The 17,453-nt window shown below is 45.0% G+C and overlaps 1 protein-coding gene across 13 annotated transcripts in view; it reads right to left on the bottom strand.

The window, feature by feature from the left end:
• Nucleotides 1-11,624: 11,624 nt before the first annotated feature.
• The window catches only part of TRIM44 (tripartite motif containing 44), a 115,800-nt gene continuing 109,971 nt past the window's right edge, over nt 11,625-17,453 (bottom strand). For 3 of the 13 annotated variants that reach the window (XR_014069902.1, XR_014069895.1, XR_014069899.1), the window contains 2 exons: nt 13,560-16,673; nt 11,625-13,072 (listed from right to left, as the gene is read on the bottom strand). Coding sequence is in view for 4 of the 13 variants with exons in the window: in XM_081545993.1 (XP_081402119.1) it covers nt 16,468-16,673 (206 nt within the window). In the remaining 9 variants the exon portion in view is untranslated. Of the gene's footprint in view, nt 16,674-17,453 lie in introns of all 13 variants that reach the window. The other 10 variants (XM_081545999.1, XM_081545993.1, XM_081545998.1 and 7 more) reach the window with 5 other exon arrangements.

Raw genomic sequence — 17,453 nt, 5'->3', positions numbered from 1 at the left:
CTTACTACAGAAATGGATGCGATATTTATACATATGAGTTCTGCTATCTCGAACCATGGCTCCTTAGCTCCTCACTTCATGTTTACACAGCCATCGAGATGGAGAGTCAGTCATTGTGGGTTAAAAGCAACTAATGTCAGACCCCTGCTGGCCTAGTCTGGCACTGCATAGGGAAACAACCTCCAGTTCATATTAATGAGGAAACTGGCTACAGGGGCAAGAGACCTGAGATGCCAAGGATTCAGTCTTGTCTCACTTCACATGTAGGTGTCGATATTCATCAAAAACTGTGTCAAAATGGGAGCTAAAGGAAAGGTCAGACTTGACTTACAATAGCTCTTAAGAGGCAGCCGGGGATAATGATCTCTATTCAGGGCAATTTGAGGCTTGAATCTGCCTGTCCCTCCAGCTTGTTCGTCATTGCTAACAGCACTTGGTATAGCAGTTGTTTTTCAATATGCTTTCAAGCTCATTGTTTGTTACATGCTCTTAACTTCTAAAGGGGCAGAGGTCTTCTCTCCAGCTTTTTCACTTTGCCCCTACAAGGCAAGGAGGAAGAACTCTGAAGGGTCAAGGTCAAAAATGGAGTGCTCAAGGATATATTTAATGGGGCCATTATAATAGGAGGTAGAGTTTACAGGTTTAAAGACTGCCCGGAAGGGGCTTCCCTGCTCTCTCCTCTTCTTCATGAAATTGAGATAAAATGGAGCCTGCCCCTGCGAAGAAAATGGGGTCCAGGGAGAGGATGTACAGGGTAGCCCAGGGATAGAGCAAAAACACAGACAAAAACCTCAGATGAAGAGTGGTGGCTCTTGTTTTGCGGAGGAGGCTCGTGATTAGTGCTCCTGGCTGGTAGAAACGAGACACAGCAGGAATGAGGATTTACTTTGGAGGAGCAAAGGCTGGAAAGTGGCCAGGTGGCTGAATCGTGTCTGGCTCAAGTCACAAGCTAGTGTTTCTGGCTACAGGGAATAGGTAAACCCCAGGGAGAAGACCAAGGGATTGAGATTGCAGAGCCATAAGGGATAAGGAAAGTCATTTTATTTTCTCTGTTTTAATGGCCAAAGATATGAATTTTTCTTCCTCTCATGGTAGGGAGCTTTGAGGAGCGTTTCCAATGACCGGAAGTCAGGTCCTTAACTCATTTCCTTCGCCCTAGTGACCCCAATGCTTGAAGGTCACAGGAAGAAGATGGGATTGCACCAGGAACCTGGGCATCCTTCAGCCAAGCCCATTAATCCCTTCCTCTTCAGGGTTTGTGCCTTTTCAGTTTGGCTTGAAAAATCCACTCTTCCCAGTAAAACGAAATCATCTCATTAGCATCTCAGAGAATATCCTGTGATTGCAGGAAGAAAATCTGTGATTGCCAGTCTAAATACAGAGGTCTCGGTGATTTTCAAAAGAATTGTTGGCTGAGCTGAGCAGGCAGTGAGAAACCCACCTTGATTTTCTGTAGAGTAGTCCTTTACATCAGTGGTCCCCACCAGGGACTGGTTTTGTGGAAGACAGTCTTTCCACAAACCAGGGGTGGGAAGATGGTTTGGGGATGATTCAAGTGCATTACATTTATTGTGCACTCTAGTTCTATTATTATTACATCAGCTCCACCTCAGATCATCAGGCGTTAGATCCTGGAGGTTGGGGACCCCTGCTCTACATGGAAGAATTCTAAGATAGTTAGCTAGTCTTCTGTTGATGGATGCTTAGGTCATTGCCAGACTTTTGCCATTAAATACAATGCTACATGGACATTCTCATGCAAAAAACTTAACATGTGTCATATTTCTTTCAGTTAGATTTCTAGACATAAGATTAAATATAGCCAAATTTACTTTCCAAGCATTTTCCCCCCCGCCCCAAGTCTTTGTTATCCTTCATCAATCAATTTATTATAATAATGCTAATATGAATCACAACTACCTTATTTCTTGAGGAGTTACCATGTGCCAGGCACTATAGTAAACAGTTTCCATGTATATTCTTATTGGTCATCTCATCAACCCAGAAAGGTAGGTTCTATTATTATTCCCATTTTAAAAGTGAGGAAATAGAGGCACAAGTCACTTATTTAAAGTGACTTACAAATGTGAGACCCAGCCCAGGCATTCTATTATTTCACTCAAAAAGAACCTATCTTTATTTTAGAAAGAGAAAGCTTGGGTAAAATGTACAGTGAACTTGGCCACCACTGCAGGAAAAGGAATCCAACTGGAAGCATACTATTGGACATATCAGCATCTTGAGTCTTCATTAGCAAATCTCTAGGTTTGGTGTTAGTGCAAGGACCTTAAGCTCAAGGTCACATGAGGATTTCATTCCAGCTGTGCCTACAAAACCTCATTTTTAAAATGCATAATCCAATTGACCCGAGTAGTTGTTTTATTTAATCTCTGCAAAACAATTGGTTGAAGTGATTTTTTTTCCCTTAGTTACCTGGCTGTCTTGTTGTTCTGTTCTGTCAGGCTAAAAGTCCCTGAAATGAGATGGTGGTAAATCTAGCTCAAGGCCATAGGTGATGTGCATTCCTGGGAATGAAATCCTTGAAAGACGTGCAACATCATAATTAGAACTGGGAACCACTCAGGCAACTGCGTTTTCCAGGCATGTTTGTGTCCATGAGCTCCTCTGGTGATGTACCTTTGTCCCTGGGAGAGAAAGGGTCAGAAGCAGCTAAGGAAAGGGGTGAGAAGGAGGAGGCAGAGGAAAGTCCAGCAAGTGGGGATATTTATTCCTTATCGTTGAGTAGTGCTCTTGTTACAGTCCACTGGATCTAATAATTGCCTAAGAAAATACCACCCTGTGTCTCTTCCTTACTTGGAAGGGCATGAATCGTATTAGGAGACAGCCTGTGACCACATGGGGAGTGTCCTGCATACTTTCTATCTAAGGATCATCACTAAATCATTAGCCTGACGATACACACACACACATGTGTACATGACTCATGTCCAGTGAGTGCTGGTGTCAAAGTGTCACTAAAATTGTAATGAGGTAGAAAACCATACTTTCAAGAAGTCCCTTCAGGGAGATACTTGTGTGGAACTGCAAGGAATGTTCTAACAGCCATTTGGAAGTGGGTGGGACAGACCCCAAAAGAGTAATTTGGAATAACAACAGATGGTCTTTTCTAAAAAGGGGGTCAGGGCTTTTGTCTCTGTGAGTGTGTGGAATGCAGGTGGGAACAGCCTTGACTGCCTGTGCACCACACTCAGAGAAAGGTGCCTGCCGCCCTTTCCTCTAAGTAAATGTTGACCTCATACTTGAAGCATGGGAGTTTGGAAGGGTGCCAGGTCAGTATTCTTCCCAATGTGCTCACATTTTCCTCCGGTGTTGCATGCATGCACACGCATGCACACACAGAAACACACACACACATTCACCGGCATCTCCCATCTCTGTGCTGTTGCCTGACACACCGATGCCCCCACAAGTGCATTTGAAGGTTCAAGGCTAAAGAGCCCAGGAAGGCATTTGAGAATGGTCCATAGTCAACTCTGTTAGAGGCCAGACACAGATGCGTTTTTTTTAGTGACCTTAATTTCCTAGTATTGGAAATGGATGTAACTGTTAAGCTGGGAACAAAAGGGCTGTCTTATCCACAAGGCTTACTGAGCAGCTTCGCCCTGATGCTTGCTGTACTGTTACAGTAGGGGTCTCAATTTAGTGGTCGGTGTGGCTTTTACTTGTCCCAACAGTAATCCCAGAACACAGCCTGGAAAAGAGAGCCCGCATGAGGGGGAGGGAGAGAACCAGAGAGAGAGAGAGAACTATAAATATGTAGGGAGAGCGAGAGAGGAAGATAGCTGGGTTCCAGCTGGTGCCTCTCTGACAAGGAAGCTTACAGAAGGCCGAATGCTAATGTCTGCTCAGGACCGAGACTAAGAACCCCAGCCTGTGCAGTGCTTCTCTTCGGGATCAAAGAAGGACTCTTGGGATGTCTCCTAGAATGTGGACTCTTGGGCCAATAAACAGACTTTCTCTTCCGGGAGAGGGTGGCCAAAGCAAGGCAGAGGTCAGGTTTCCCAAGAGCCTGATGACCTCAGGCAAATCATTTCATCTCTTTGGGCCTCAGTTTTTTCACCAGTTAAATGAGGTCAGCTGGGCTCAGCCCTAAATCAGTGCTTCCTAAAATTGTTAGAGGGAATGCCTTTAAAGAATACCCTACCCTTTCTTGAGGTTCCACAATGCAACTGAATGTATGATAAGGTTTGGGAGGTCCCACAGGAAAGAAACCTGCTCAGCATTGTCTAGCCCACTCTTCCGCTCAGCTACTGTCCAGTTGGCCATGGCTTAGGCACATCTGATGTCAGTCTGCTTGGTCTGTGATAACACCACGCGGTGAACTGGATGGCTCTTCAAGAGGAATTCCTTCATTTCTCACAGCTCTGCAGGCTGAAGTCTGAGGTCCCAGGCAGGTCCTGGTGAGGGCCCTCTAGTGGGCTGCAGAATGCTGACTTCTCCTTGAACACTCACATGAGAGCTCACACTCATGACCTAATTACTCCCTAAAGGAGTAACATCATTACACTGGGGGTTAAGATTTCCACATAGGAATCTGGGGGTAACTGGGATATTATGCCCAAAGCATTTGGGCAAGTGTCACTCTCATGAAGTCTACATGAGTCTAATTCTCCTGGGCAGCCCCAGTTCAGATGCTCCTCCCCACCCCATGCTCACACACCTGCATGGACACGCGCGCACACACACACACACACACACACACACACAGGAAGAAGGGTTGGGATTCTCAGAGGAAGCATCTTGCCATTCCCACTGTCACTTCCAGCTTTGTTAAGACCTTACAATGTTAGAGCTAGAAGAGACAGAGAGATCCTCCAAGTCAGCTGACTCTAGCCCTCATTTCACGAGGACTGAGAGAGGGAAGCTGACCTGCCACATGCTGCACAGCTTGTTAGTGGCAGAGCAGGGATGGCCCTTAAGTTGCCTAACTCTCTTCCCTCTTCTAAAGGAAGGTACCTTTTGATGCCACCACACGCATTGGGCACTCATGCTGAGGTAGATGTCGCTAAAGGTGTTGCCCAGTTTTCTGCATCAAGATGTAATATCTGAAGTAACTACGGATACGAATGCTATCAAGATGTCAGTCAGCATGTCCACAAATATTTTTGAACATCTATTTTGTGTCAGGCAATCGGTAGTACAGTGGTGAACAAACAATACAAACTTTAAAGAGGCACAGATATGAAAGTGTAGTTGGGTAGGTGTGTAGGCAGGGCTACGAAAGTAGCCTTTAGGGGAGCTAGAGGCTGATCAGACAAGCCAGTGTAGGGCAAGATGAGGACAGGCTCTATCCACAGCCCCGGTGGAGGGGGCTCCATTTTGACGAGGGATGGTCATCAAAATACACAGTGGTGAGCTACCACTTATTAAGCCCCTCCGATGTGTCGGGGACTGTCTAAGGCCCATAGGTAGATCCAGCTGCTTATTTAATTCCTCAGACTTACTTAAGGACAGAGCCAGTACTAGAACCAAGTCTGTCTGCTTCTAGAATTAAGTCTCAGGAGGAAGCTCATTCCGTTTCCCGAGGACAGAGGACCACACAGTGCTCTTTATCCTGGAGCTGTAACACTGGGGTTAAGCGGTTCTTAATGTCATAGTTTCTCCCTAACAATTTAGGCTGCGCTTTACTTTTCACTTCATTCCGTCACTCCTAGGTCTACCCTCCAGGGACCCTCCTCTTCCTCCACAGATGCCACACACAAAATCAATTACATCCTATTATCTGATGCCAGTTTCATTTATACCCCAGGAGGGAGAAAAGTATGTTTTTATGAGTGGAGACTTTATTTTTTCCATTCTGTCCCCTCCCAGGAGGGAATTTCAATATTTCTTCTGAAATCAGACATTGTGTGTGGGTTTGGAGTGGAGTGGGCGAGGGGATGGATACGTACCCCACCTTATTTATTTTCTCTTCTGTGGAAGGGTCTCAGCTGTTTTTCCTCCCAAATTGAGTTCTCTTACTCTTGAAGAATGACCCAAGCAAAGAAATTTCCCAAACATCTGAAATCTGAGAATTGGTGCCTGGAATCCATGAGGCTCATAGTTTCCAGATGGGGAGGCCGGAAGAAGGGGAGGCGGAGGAGCAGAGGAAGGAGGGCGGGAGGATGAAAGGCAGGGGAAGCCTGAACTCTGGCTCACTCTGCCTGCCCCGTGAGCCAGGCCAGCCTCCCATTTGTTCCACGGGTCTGCCATCTGAAGGCGTGCCAGGCCCAAAGAAATGCCGCAGTCGTGCTCGACCTCGTGAGACCATTCCAGTGATTACTGGGAAGTAAGTAATGGTGAAATTGTCTCTTCTGAGGGCGGAGACTGGCTTCTGGAACACAATATGAAAGCAAGCCCATGGCTTGGCTATCAAGAGGGGCATAAACACTCCAGATGGATTTTCTCACCATCTCAGAAACAGCAAAAGACCAGACGCTTCTAGAAATCTTGGCTTCTCTACACCACTTAACCAGATGCAAGAGTGGACCCCCAGGTGACCTAATTCTTCCTCCACATGTCTTGTCCTCATGCCAGAGGTGGGGAGAGAGGCTTAAAAGGCAACCTAGCTTTGAGTAAATTAACAGGCAAGTATAGTTTGGCCATAAGTGGGCTAGGTACAGCCTCAGGAGGAATGCCCTTTTTTTGATCAGACAGGCCAGTATCTCAGGCCAGACAGGCCAGAGGAAAAAAAGGAGTTCGGGGAAAATAGATCACCCCCACCTGTTAGCGAATGGGAAAGTGGTTTAAGTGCTGAGGAAAAATACCCATTTTTATTGTTATCAGTGGTTTCTTCACCACCATCCCCACCCACAATCACCACACTAACACTCACCACCACCACCATCGCCCCTGCCCTCCCCCTCCCGCCCACCAAACCAAGGAGCAATCTTACTTGTCTCTCATGGTTCTGCCCACTTGGAACAGACTCAATGTGACACTGGGATACAGTCATACAACCAGGTCAAACAGTCCTAGAAGCCTCACTGGGATACAGTCATACAACCGGGTCAAACGGTCCTAGAAGCCTCACTGGGATACAGTCATACAACCGGGTCAAACGGTCCTAGAAGCCTGAACGTGTGGAGAGAAACCAAATACAGAAAAGTTCCTTCCAATTAACACCTGCAGTTTCCAGATGTCCTAATAAAAATGGTGAGGCAGCAAACAGCCACCTTCAAGCCAGAGGACTACACCTGGACTCAGTGTTGTCAAGAGCCAAGCATTCAGGCTCCTCATAACCTGGTCTCCTGGCCTGGGACATGTAACTGTTGAACTACTCTCTGGCTTGGGGAGAGAGAGCAGGCAGGGGTGAACGTATCCTGTAATGGCACGACTTCAACAGACCATTCATCTCACCCTGAGGTATGAAGGGAAACTGCCTGCCTCCTCAGACTGAGCAGTGCCCAGAATTTATGAACTTCTTCAGAGTATGATGTGAATCTGGGGTCTGAGCCAGGCATTATCATCAGGAAAAGGTGGCAAATTTCCCTCTCCCTCCCCTCTCCTTTTCCTATTGCTGACTGTATTGTTCAGACATGGGCTACAATTTAATCCCTTCTGCTGCTAAGGGTGTTACAGAATACTGGTTGCCATGTAGTCATAAAAAGTATTTAAGTAATAGAAAGAATGAATGAAAGAAAAGAAAACGGGAAAAAAACAGTAGCAAATGACAAAACTTATCATTACTACAAGCAAAAAATAGATAGGCAGGGAAAAATCCTTGCCCATGTACCAGGTGGAATGCAGTTGATTACCTTGGATCATTTCTATCTATAATCAACATGGCATGTGCTTTTACAATCATGCAGTGTTGAAAGCAGTGCTTCTTGGGAGAAGGGATAGCTCCAGTCCCACGCTTACAAATTTCTTTTATCTTAGGGTCATCAGATGAGGGCTGAGTTGCCACAAAGTGCTCAATGACTCCTGGGAAATGAATCATGTTTCCATTCCAGGGCTTAATATATGCATTACATCACTATTAGAAGCAAGCAACTCTGTGGTGGATGGCTCTGATGTGGATTAAGGTCAAAAGTGGCCCTGGAGACCAAATTCCCTGATGAGAGTTTGCCACACAGCTCTGTGTGTCCTTTGCTTCTGAATTCTTTCTTTTCCTAGCAACAACTACTAAATACCAGCTTCCCAGGCTGGTTTTATGAGGTTTATTCTTCTTGCAGCAAAGAACTGGAGAAATACAAATGAGACTCTGTTATTACAGGTTAAATTCTGTTATACTCAACTTGCAGAGAGGGTCCAGTTTCCTTTTATTATACCCCAATTTTGCTGTAATGACTGTTGCTTGAAATAAATGAGCAATTGACAGGGGGTTAGAGATAACAGGGATGCTTAAGTGATTTTTATGGTAGCAGTATTTGCTGTAACAGAATTTGACCTGTATTCTGATTATTAGTTTTACTCATCACATTGGAAACTTGGCACTTCCATTGTTCATGCCATTATATGCAAAGCACTGTAGCATGAAAGTCACTTACAAAGCTATGAAAAGAAACTCTCTAATCACAAGAAGCTCCTGGAACAATAAAACCTCAGGTAGGGGGATGTTTTGTTTTGTTAAGCTGAATGTTCTGGATAGTTCCAGGTTTATTCCTTTAACCCCTAAAAAGGAAATTTGTTTCATTCTTCTGTACCATTTGTGATAGAAATATTTCTAAAATTTGATATGGAAATTCTTGCTTTCTTCTGAGCATAATTTAGTTTCAGGGTCATCATTTTGAGTATAATTATATGGTCCTATGATATGAGCATTTAGAAATTGAGATGTGTAAAAGAGCTATTTTTGGCACTAAATGCCACCCTAAAACAGTGTTTTTTTAGCTCGTCAGTCTATTTAAACTTTTTTTTTTTTTGTCTTCTGTATTGCTGTCAGCTCTTTTTCCTTCTTGATTTAGGTTTCTGCTAGATATCTGTTTCCCACCCTTAAATTTAATCTGCTGTAGGCTGGGAAACCAGACAGCAAACATTTAGAATTATGTGTGAAACAGAAATAAATAGGTCCTGAGTAGGTGCTTTATGGGGAGACAGATGGCCTTTCTCTTTATGTGTTTGCTTCATACTATTTATTTCAACTCATCAGAAGCCTTGTTTACTCGCTCCTTAGTTCTCAGTCATTTTTAAATGGGTCCAGCCAAGGTTTCAGACCTTTCCAGTTCTGCCTCAATTACTCATTGTCAAACCTCTTGTGTGGGTTTTGTTTAAGAAGTAGGGACAGGTGAAGCTAGCTGAGCCCTAGGAAAATGAGTTGTGACCGACTCCCTAAACTGGTGTGAAGATTGTGGACCATTTCGGTAAGGCAAATTGTATGCTATGGCCAAGATGGCTCAACTCAGTAAATGAACTATGAAACAGACAAGCTCCCTTTACAGTCCCTTTCCAAGAATATGAAGCTGGGCTGCTGTCAAGCTGTTGGAGACGCCTTCAAGATGTTTAATTAAATGACAGACTCGGTGCCAGAGATGGCTGACTTTGGGGATTCTAAGACTAAAGCCCAAGAAGCCAAGGCTTTGCCTCCGCTGGTGATTTAATGATTTATGGTCTTGGAAGAAAGGAGATAAAGCAAGTCTAGTAATTCCCTCCTTCCCAAAGTGCAGTTTCAGGCCAGAGAGGATTTCACTGTTCTCCTTAGCCTTCCTTCCCTCACTGTACTCTGTATTTCACAAACTGTATAAAACAAGGCCTAAAAAGACAAATTCCTTTGCCCCAAGGCCACACTGCATGTGTTTGTGGGGAGGATGTGCGTGGGTGATGCTGTTCACTAGCATAAGGTAGAATCAGTGCAGCTAGGAGAGGAGAGATTGAGAGCTGGGGTTTTATGTCAATTCACCTGTGCTGTGCTTAATCGCTCAGTCTTTGCAACTCCACAGACTGTAGCCCACCAGGCTCCTCTGTCCATGGGATTCTCCAGGCAAGGATACTGGAGTGGGTTGCCATGCCCTCCTCCAGGGGATCTTCCCAACCCAGGGACTGAATCCAGGTCTCCATTATTGCAGGCTGATTCGTTACCGTCTGAGCCACCAGGGAAGCCCAAGTCAGCTAGATCTGGGTTTAAATCCTACCTTTTCATTTATCGGGGTGTGTCCTTGGGCATAGCTTTTAACTCTCTGATGCTTGAGCAATAAAATAGAGAATAATATCAGTGCAGTGAGAATTAAATAAGATAATGTAAAAAGCAATGAGGACAGTACCTGGTCCGGAAAAAGAGCTCACTAAATGGTAGCTATTATTTAACAAAATGATTTAGCCTGAAGACTGTCACATTGAACGAGGAATGAGTACAGACACTCTGCTCAGCCAGTTATTGACTTTAAGCAGCCTTTCATTTTGTTTCCTTTTCTGTGACATCTTCTTTTCTTGCTAATACTGGCCGCCTGACTTTCTGCCGGGTGTACCCACCTCTGGTGTCTTGTTAAGGCCAGGAGATAGTCCAGACCAGCTGCAATTTCACTCTTTTATGAGTGTGAAGGAAATGGGGCCACCTGTAAGTTGGACCAAGCAAAGATCAATGAGACAAAATAAAGAGTTGTAGCTTTCAGAGATAAAGACGATAAAACGAGAAAAGGCTGGGGCAGTGGGATGTGGTATTGAGTTGCTGGCACCAGGAAGCAGGGAAGAAAACCTCCAAACACACTGTGGTTTGTTAAAACACTGAGACTCCCAAGTACCACAGTGCTTGGCAGCCCCACCTCACCAGGCAGAAGTGTCCTCGGCAGCTGGGGAGCTTATGAGAGATGGGAGGAAGTGGGCCTAATGGTTACTCCAGGAGACAGAGAGTCTGCTGGCCTAGCTCACTGGGTGACCTTGGGTGACTGACTTGCTATAGAACCCTTACTTGAACAATTTCTCCAAAGTTCATATAGCCCCCAGCTAATAAAGGGGTTTGATGGAGACAAATTTGTTAAAAAAAAAATTGTTTAGAGCAGCGCTCATAAACTGCAGCTCCTGCAGACACTCTTGCTGGTAGGTTTTTAAAAATTGAATTTTAATACCTTTAGATAGGACTTGTGCTTTCCAATTCATACATTATCTACTACCTTGAGTTTTCACATTTTGCCTCTTGGTTTTAATGCATCCTTGGCTCCTAGTATTACAAACTGGATGAGAACGGCTTCATTTGTAACTTAATTCTATCTCTTCATCAGTTGTATCAAATGTGTACTTCTAAGATTCCCCAAAGATGATTTTGCTGGCCTAACTGTAATTTGCTCTATGAAATCTCTTTTTTTTTCCCCTAGAAAATATGGTAAAGATTAAAGTTTGACCACCCCCTTGGGTTAATCCAGATTGTAAAGATTTAACATTATTTGAAAACATCATTCAGGACCAAGCATTCTTTACTTTATAATCTACTTTGCTCAGAAAATTTAATGTAGGCATGGATCATTTCACTTTGAGAAGAAAACATCTCTTTAAATAACTATGATTTTCAATCTGTCCTTCTGCAACTTCCAGAGACCTTCTAAGTCACTCCAGAGAAGTCAGGGCAAAGGAGCATCCCATCTCTCATAATCAAAATACCATCATCTGCGGCATGATCACGGTTAAGAGTGCAGATCACCGTGAATATTTACACCTAGCAGGGTCCTTTGTGCAAAACTCTGAGAAACAAATGGTATTTCCAGGAATAGTTTATTGATTTCCAAATGCACAGGGGCGTCGAGTCCAAACATCCTGGGATAGCGGTAAATCTCTCTTACAAAATAATTTACAGCATGAAAATGATATACTGCAACATTAACTCAAACGTATAATTCCCTTGAAAGATTGAGTGTTCCCTTGTTTAGTGTAAAAGGTGAAAGGGGAAGATGACTGAGGAGGGAATGTGACAGTGTGCAGGAAAACAGGCAGAGGACAATGGATTCGTTGGTTCTCCCCATCCATGTAGTGTATGAAAGACTGGTCACTGTAGAAAGACTGGTCATTGTTACTCCCATGAAGTATAAATCTACTGTCCCCTCAAAGTCATATCAAGCCCAGGATGATATGACCTGGCCCTGTGGCATTTTTGTACCAGTATACCCACAAGTGTTTTAATTAATTTATTTTTATTTTCCTGCTCTGGTACCTGTTCTGCTGTTTCTGGTGTGTGCTTGGGCCTTATAGCTCTTGGAATGAGCTGGAGTGGGACTTCCAACACACTGTTGGGTAAGGCAGTATTAATGAGATCTAAAGTCTCCTCTATAGGCCTTTTTTTTTCCCTCAGGGCTAGGCTGAGTCCACTCATAATGAGATCGATTTGTTTTTTAAACAGAAAATTTTAGATGTGCTAGGCACACAGTAAACATGCAACTGATTTTCTTACAGAAAAGCATGTGTCGAACAGTGATTATGTGAGTGTGCCAATTTCAGGTATGGGCAAGAGAATATTGTCTAGGTTGAGGAAAGAGCTTCCTAAGCCCTACCACTCTTACCAGTTATGAATTCTTCAGCCATGCCCTCAGGCCTGACTGGAATGGTCAGACTCTCAGGTCACCAAAATGGCTGGGTATCCAAATTTCCCGTATCATTAGACATCCTGGAAGAGGGCTGGAGTGTAAATTCCTTCAGGGCTGTCACCTTGGCTCAGCTTTAGGAGCTGACAACCTTTGCCAAGGCACTGCTCTTTCTATAAGCATCTCTTGAGCAAGCACCAAAGCTCCAATTACCTGGTGACACTTGTGATCAGAGCTGGCAGAAACCTCTGCCGTGGTATGTAAGATAATGAGGGGACTGCTCTGCAGTTCCCTTAGTTGTTAAACTGAGTGTGTGTGTATGTGTACATATACACATCAGGTATTTGCAGGAACACCTATATTCACTGGACTTTGAATTGCCACATCCTCACAGGGCACAGACTAGCTAGGTTTACTAGAATATGAAGATTTCCTTTGCAGCAGCAGGCATTTTCAAACAGAGAGCAGAACACTGCTCACTTCCACTATTTCTGAGAAGTTCCACACTCCTAAAGGCCTAGAAACACTTTATTTATTGGCTGTGTGCATGCCCAGTAGTGTCTGTACTGAGCCTGAACTGTAGCCCGCCATGGGATTCTGTCCATGGGGTTCTCCAGGCAAGAATACTAGAGTGGGTTGCCATTTCCTTCTCCAGATCTTTTCCACCCAGGGATCGAAGCTGCGTCTCTTGTATCTACTGCATTGGGAGGCAGGTGTTTTACCAGTTGAGCCACTGGGGAAGCCCAGTAACTGGCCTAGATGGCTTCAACTCCCCCTTCTTCATGAGGGATGGCACCAAAAAGGAAAGGCCTCCTTCCATTGCTGGGGGCAGGCTCAAGTTAGCAACATGTACTTAATGTATCTGCTAAACTGGAAGAATAAGGCTACCCTGATGCCATTTCTGGGCCCAAACTACTGCCACGAAATGTCACTGTGAAAAAGAATCCTTTATGGAATGGTCAGACTGTAGCAGGGGAACCCACAGCCTTTTCTGTGTTTTAGGGATACATAGAGTTAGGAAGGGAGAAGGAAATGGCAACCCACTCCAGTATTCTTGCCTGGAGAATCCGGTGGACAGAGGAGCCTGGAGGGCTGCTGTCCATAGGGTCGCACAGAGTCGGACACGACTGAAGTAACTTAGCATGCATGCATGCATTGGAGAAGGAAATGGCAACCCACTCTAGTATTCTTGCCCGGAGAATCCCAGGGACAGAGGAGCCTGGTGGGCTGCCGTCTATGGGGTCGCACAGAGTTGGACACAGCTGAAGCGACTTGGCGGCAGCAGCAGAGTTAGGAAGAGCCGGGTACAAAAATCTGGCTCCCATACTTCCTAGTTGTGTAACTCAAGACAAGTAACTCTTACCTACAAATCTGTATTATCATCTGAGGAATGGGGCCTTGGTGCAGGGTCCTCAATATTTCAAATCATTTCCCTTTTTGGGCTGTCAGAGCAGAGACTCCAGGCACTTCTTGGAATTGCCCTGGATTTAATGACACCAAATCAAAGGTCAAACCTCCTCTTAGCCTCGGATACCCAACCTTTGGAAGGCATCCAGGGATTGCTGTGAGGACCCAATTCATTCTGAAGACAGTCATTACCTGTCTCCCTTGCTGACTTCTCCCTAGGGATGTCTGCAAACCCTGCAGCCAGGCAGGACACAATTTGGAGCAACTCTACTGACCTGGTAGGAGGCAGGCCTCCTCGTGCTGGGGCTTAAGGCCAAGCAGCCTGCTCCAGCTTTGGGGAAGCTGGTGCCGCTGCAGGAAGCATCCTAGCTCTTGTGTTGATAGATGCTGCCGGCAGGAACTCAGAAGCCTGGGCAGAAGCTGCTGTGCCATGTTTAATGCTTTCCTGGTTAAAGTTTTATCAGGTACTGAAGACAGCGGGAGCCCATAAAGCAGATCTGAAATCCTTTCTAGGTAAAAGCCAAAGTGCTTTCCTCGAGGATTATAGAGATACGATAATTTATTGAGACAGGCTGGTATGTATTTTTATATTTCCATTCATATCCATTGCATAAATGCCTGGGTTTCCCAAATATTGATTTAAAGTAATAACCTATGATCAATTATGGAGGAGCCAATAAGCTGTCCATTGCTAAGATAAGGCTACCACTTGGAGATTAAACAATGATTACTGGGGAAAGACAACACAAGCTTCCAAATCCTAGAGTCTTCTTAATCTTCTGATTTTTTAAATTCTTTTTGAGAATGGCCACTGTTCTTCCTTCATCTTTCCTTGGATGTGGCTGGGGGTTGTAATCAGTGCATGCCAAAATCTCCGGTCTTTGTGAGCAGAAAGGTAAAGCACTGAAAATGTCTCCGCCATTTGCTGGCCACCAGTTTGAGAGAAAAAATAGTTTTTTTTTAAAAAAAAAAAAAACAGCCCAAACTACTCTCAGCCCCCAGTATCCAACATGATTTAGTGAGCTGGGGTACTCTTAACCGAGAAGCGTATATGCCTGGTAGCTTCCTGGCATCAAACAAATAGTCATTTCATAGCATGCACAGGATTGAACAATGATATAAACAGGATTCCGACAGTAAGCACTGTTTCTATCTCAAAACCATCCTGCACACACACATCAGTTGGCCCTAAAGCTTTGTTGACAGGTACACAGGTCACGGGCAGGCAGGCAGGAAAAGAGGAAGATGCCCCTGATGCAAGTTCCTTTGGTTCTGCCTCAGAAGCACTAGAAGTCTGGGTCCTGAGTCAGCAGAAACCCCAAGGCTCTTGGATGTATGCAGTTCCAATTGCACTTCTCAGAAGCAAACACCCAAATACCACTAACAGCAGAGGAGGGGGAACACACAGCCCGCTTGCAAATAAAATTCCTCTGTGAAGTCTCCTGTTTTATCTTTATAGTTTATGTATATGAACATTCTATTTCATAATGTAACTGTGTTTGTTTTATCCAAAAATAACATCATTCCCTGACTCCAAAACATTTGTTAAGTCAAAACCGCTGCTGCAGAAGATGCATGTTTTTCAGTTTACAGTTTTGTGTTCCCTAGTTCATCACTGCTTACTTGGGAGTAAAAAAGCTTGGCTGTAAGGAATTGTGATTTGGGAGAGGGGAGAGGCCAGAGTCCAACCACGGTGAGTCTCCACTCACGGCCTGTAAGAGGGGAGAGGCAGGGGGTGGGAGATGAACTGGAGGTGGGGAGTGCTGGGGCAGGAGGGGTCCCTGGAGTGAAGGGAAGGCCTGTCTGCCAGGGGGTGGAGCTCAATTCACACACCACAGAGGGCCAAGTACCCTCCCCGCACTGCACTGAAGCCAAATCGGGCTAAGCTAGGGGAAGGGGAGCAAAACCTACAGTGCAAATTCCCATTTGTGACACACATTCCAGACTTTCATGATGTGACGAGACCCATAAAACCTCAGAATCCACTCAAATAATTCAGGTTCCATCAGATCCTTTAGTGACTATTTTGGAAACCTAGGCAATTTGAGTTCAGAAATACTGATTTCGATTTCAACTTTTAATCAGATCTTTTTGGTCCCCCCCACCTTTGTTTTAAAAAGTCATTTCCTTTCTACCTCTTCAATCTTTTTTTTTCATTTCCACAGGATTGAATTATGAATCTGAAGTCCAGGATAACCTCACATACTAAAAATATCTTTATATATTTCTAACTTTTAACTCTGTCGGTTTTCAAGCCATCCATCTTATTTCATGAAACCACATTTTCACAGATGTATAATTGGACTTGTAGAGACTAATTACACGGGCTGATTCAGCCCTACTTTCCCCCTCATTTATTCCATGCTTCCGATATGAATAAAGTGGGGGGTTATTAGCAGGGAGGGAAACAAATTCTGACTGCCCTTCAAGATGATTTCAGATCCTTCTTAATGAAGTGATCCTGTTTGGGTATACACCATTACAGGGACTGGCTTTCCTGAGGAAGTTCAAAGCAGCTGTTGAGGGAATGGCCTGAAGGACCCTGAAACTGCTTCTGGTTGAGCACAGGGGCACTTTTCCTTTTCCTACCACGACAAGAGAATGAGAGGCATGGTCAGTAACAGTAAAACTGGTCACTCCTTGGAGAGCTCTGGGCCTGCTGTGGGTCTGGGGACGCATCTGGTGGAAGCACGTTGCTTGCCGGGCAGCCTTCACAGGGGTCAGAAGACGTTGCACACACGCGGTCACATACGCACAGGGGAAGGGGGGTCTTCACCAGGGAGGCCGGGCCTTCACGTGTCCTCCTCTTCATCGGCACCGCTACAAAGGAAAGGAGGACCGGGTGAGCTGAGACGTCACAAGACGGGAGGCACAGGCTCTGCTGTCAGACCCCGCTGGAGCCCTCACCCTCCCACCGCGGGGCACTGTGGCCAGCGGCATGCTTCTGCACCTCTCCACGTTCTGATTTCTTTATTTGACTGCAGAGATAACGATGACAATGAAACCTACTTTCTCAGGTTACTAGGGGAATAAATAAGGTAATACAGGTCAAATGCCCGTGCCTGGTACACAATAGGTGAATAGCTATTTAAAGGAACAAGTGATTTGTCACAGTATTTTTTTATTTTAACTTGACAAAATAAATAGCTGGTAAAAACTGGGAGTCTGACTTCCCCTAAGCCTTAAAGCCAGGGCTTCCTAGGTGGCTCAGTGATAAAGAATCTGCCTGCCAATGTAGGAAGCAGAGGAGACCCAGGTTCGATCCCTGGGCTGGGAAGATTCCCTGGAGGATCTGGAATTCCCTGGAGGAGGATATGGTAACCCACTCCAGTATTCTTGCCAGGATAATCCCATGGACAGAGAAGCTTGGCGGGCTACAGTTGTGGGGTCACAAAGAGTCGGACGTGACTGAGCACACACACAAACCTTAAAGTCACCTATTGTTACAAGAGAAAAGCAAAGAAGTTATCATTTTGCACATCCAGTGGCACTTCTCACTTGGAATAAAACCAAGGTTTCAATTCATGCCACAGGGATAGTCACTGGATTCAGATGTCACCGCCTCAGAGAAGGTCCTCTATCTCAGTCAGACTCCTTGGG

This window comes from Giraffa tippelskirchi, chromosome 11 (genome assembly GCF_054371585.1).
Source record: "Giraffa tippelskirchi isolate mGirTip1 chromosome 11, T2T-mGirTip1v1.2.pri, whole genome shotgun sequence".
Lineage (NCBI taxonomy): Eukaryota > Metazoa > Chordata > Mammalia > Artiodactyla > Giraffidae > Giraffa > Giraffa tippelskirchi.
The sequence above is the reverse complement of the archived record's forward strand: the minus strand, read 5'-3'. Positions and strand labels throughout refer to the sequence as shown.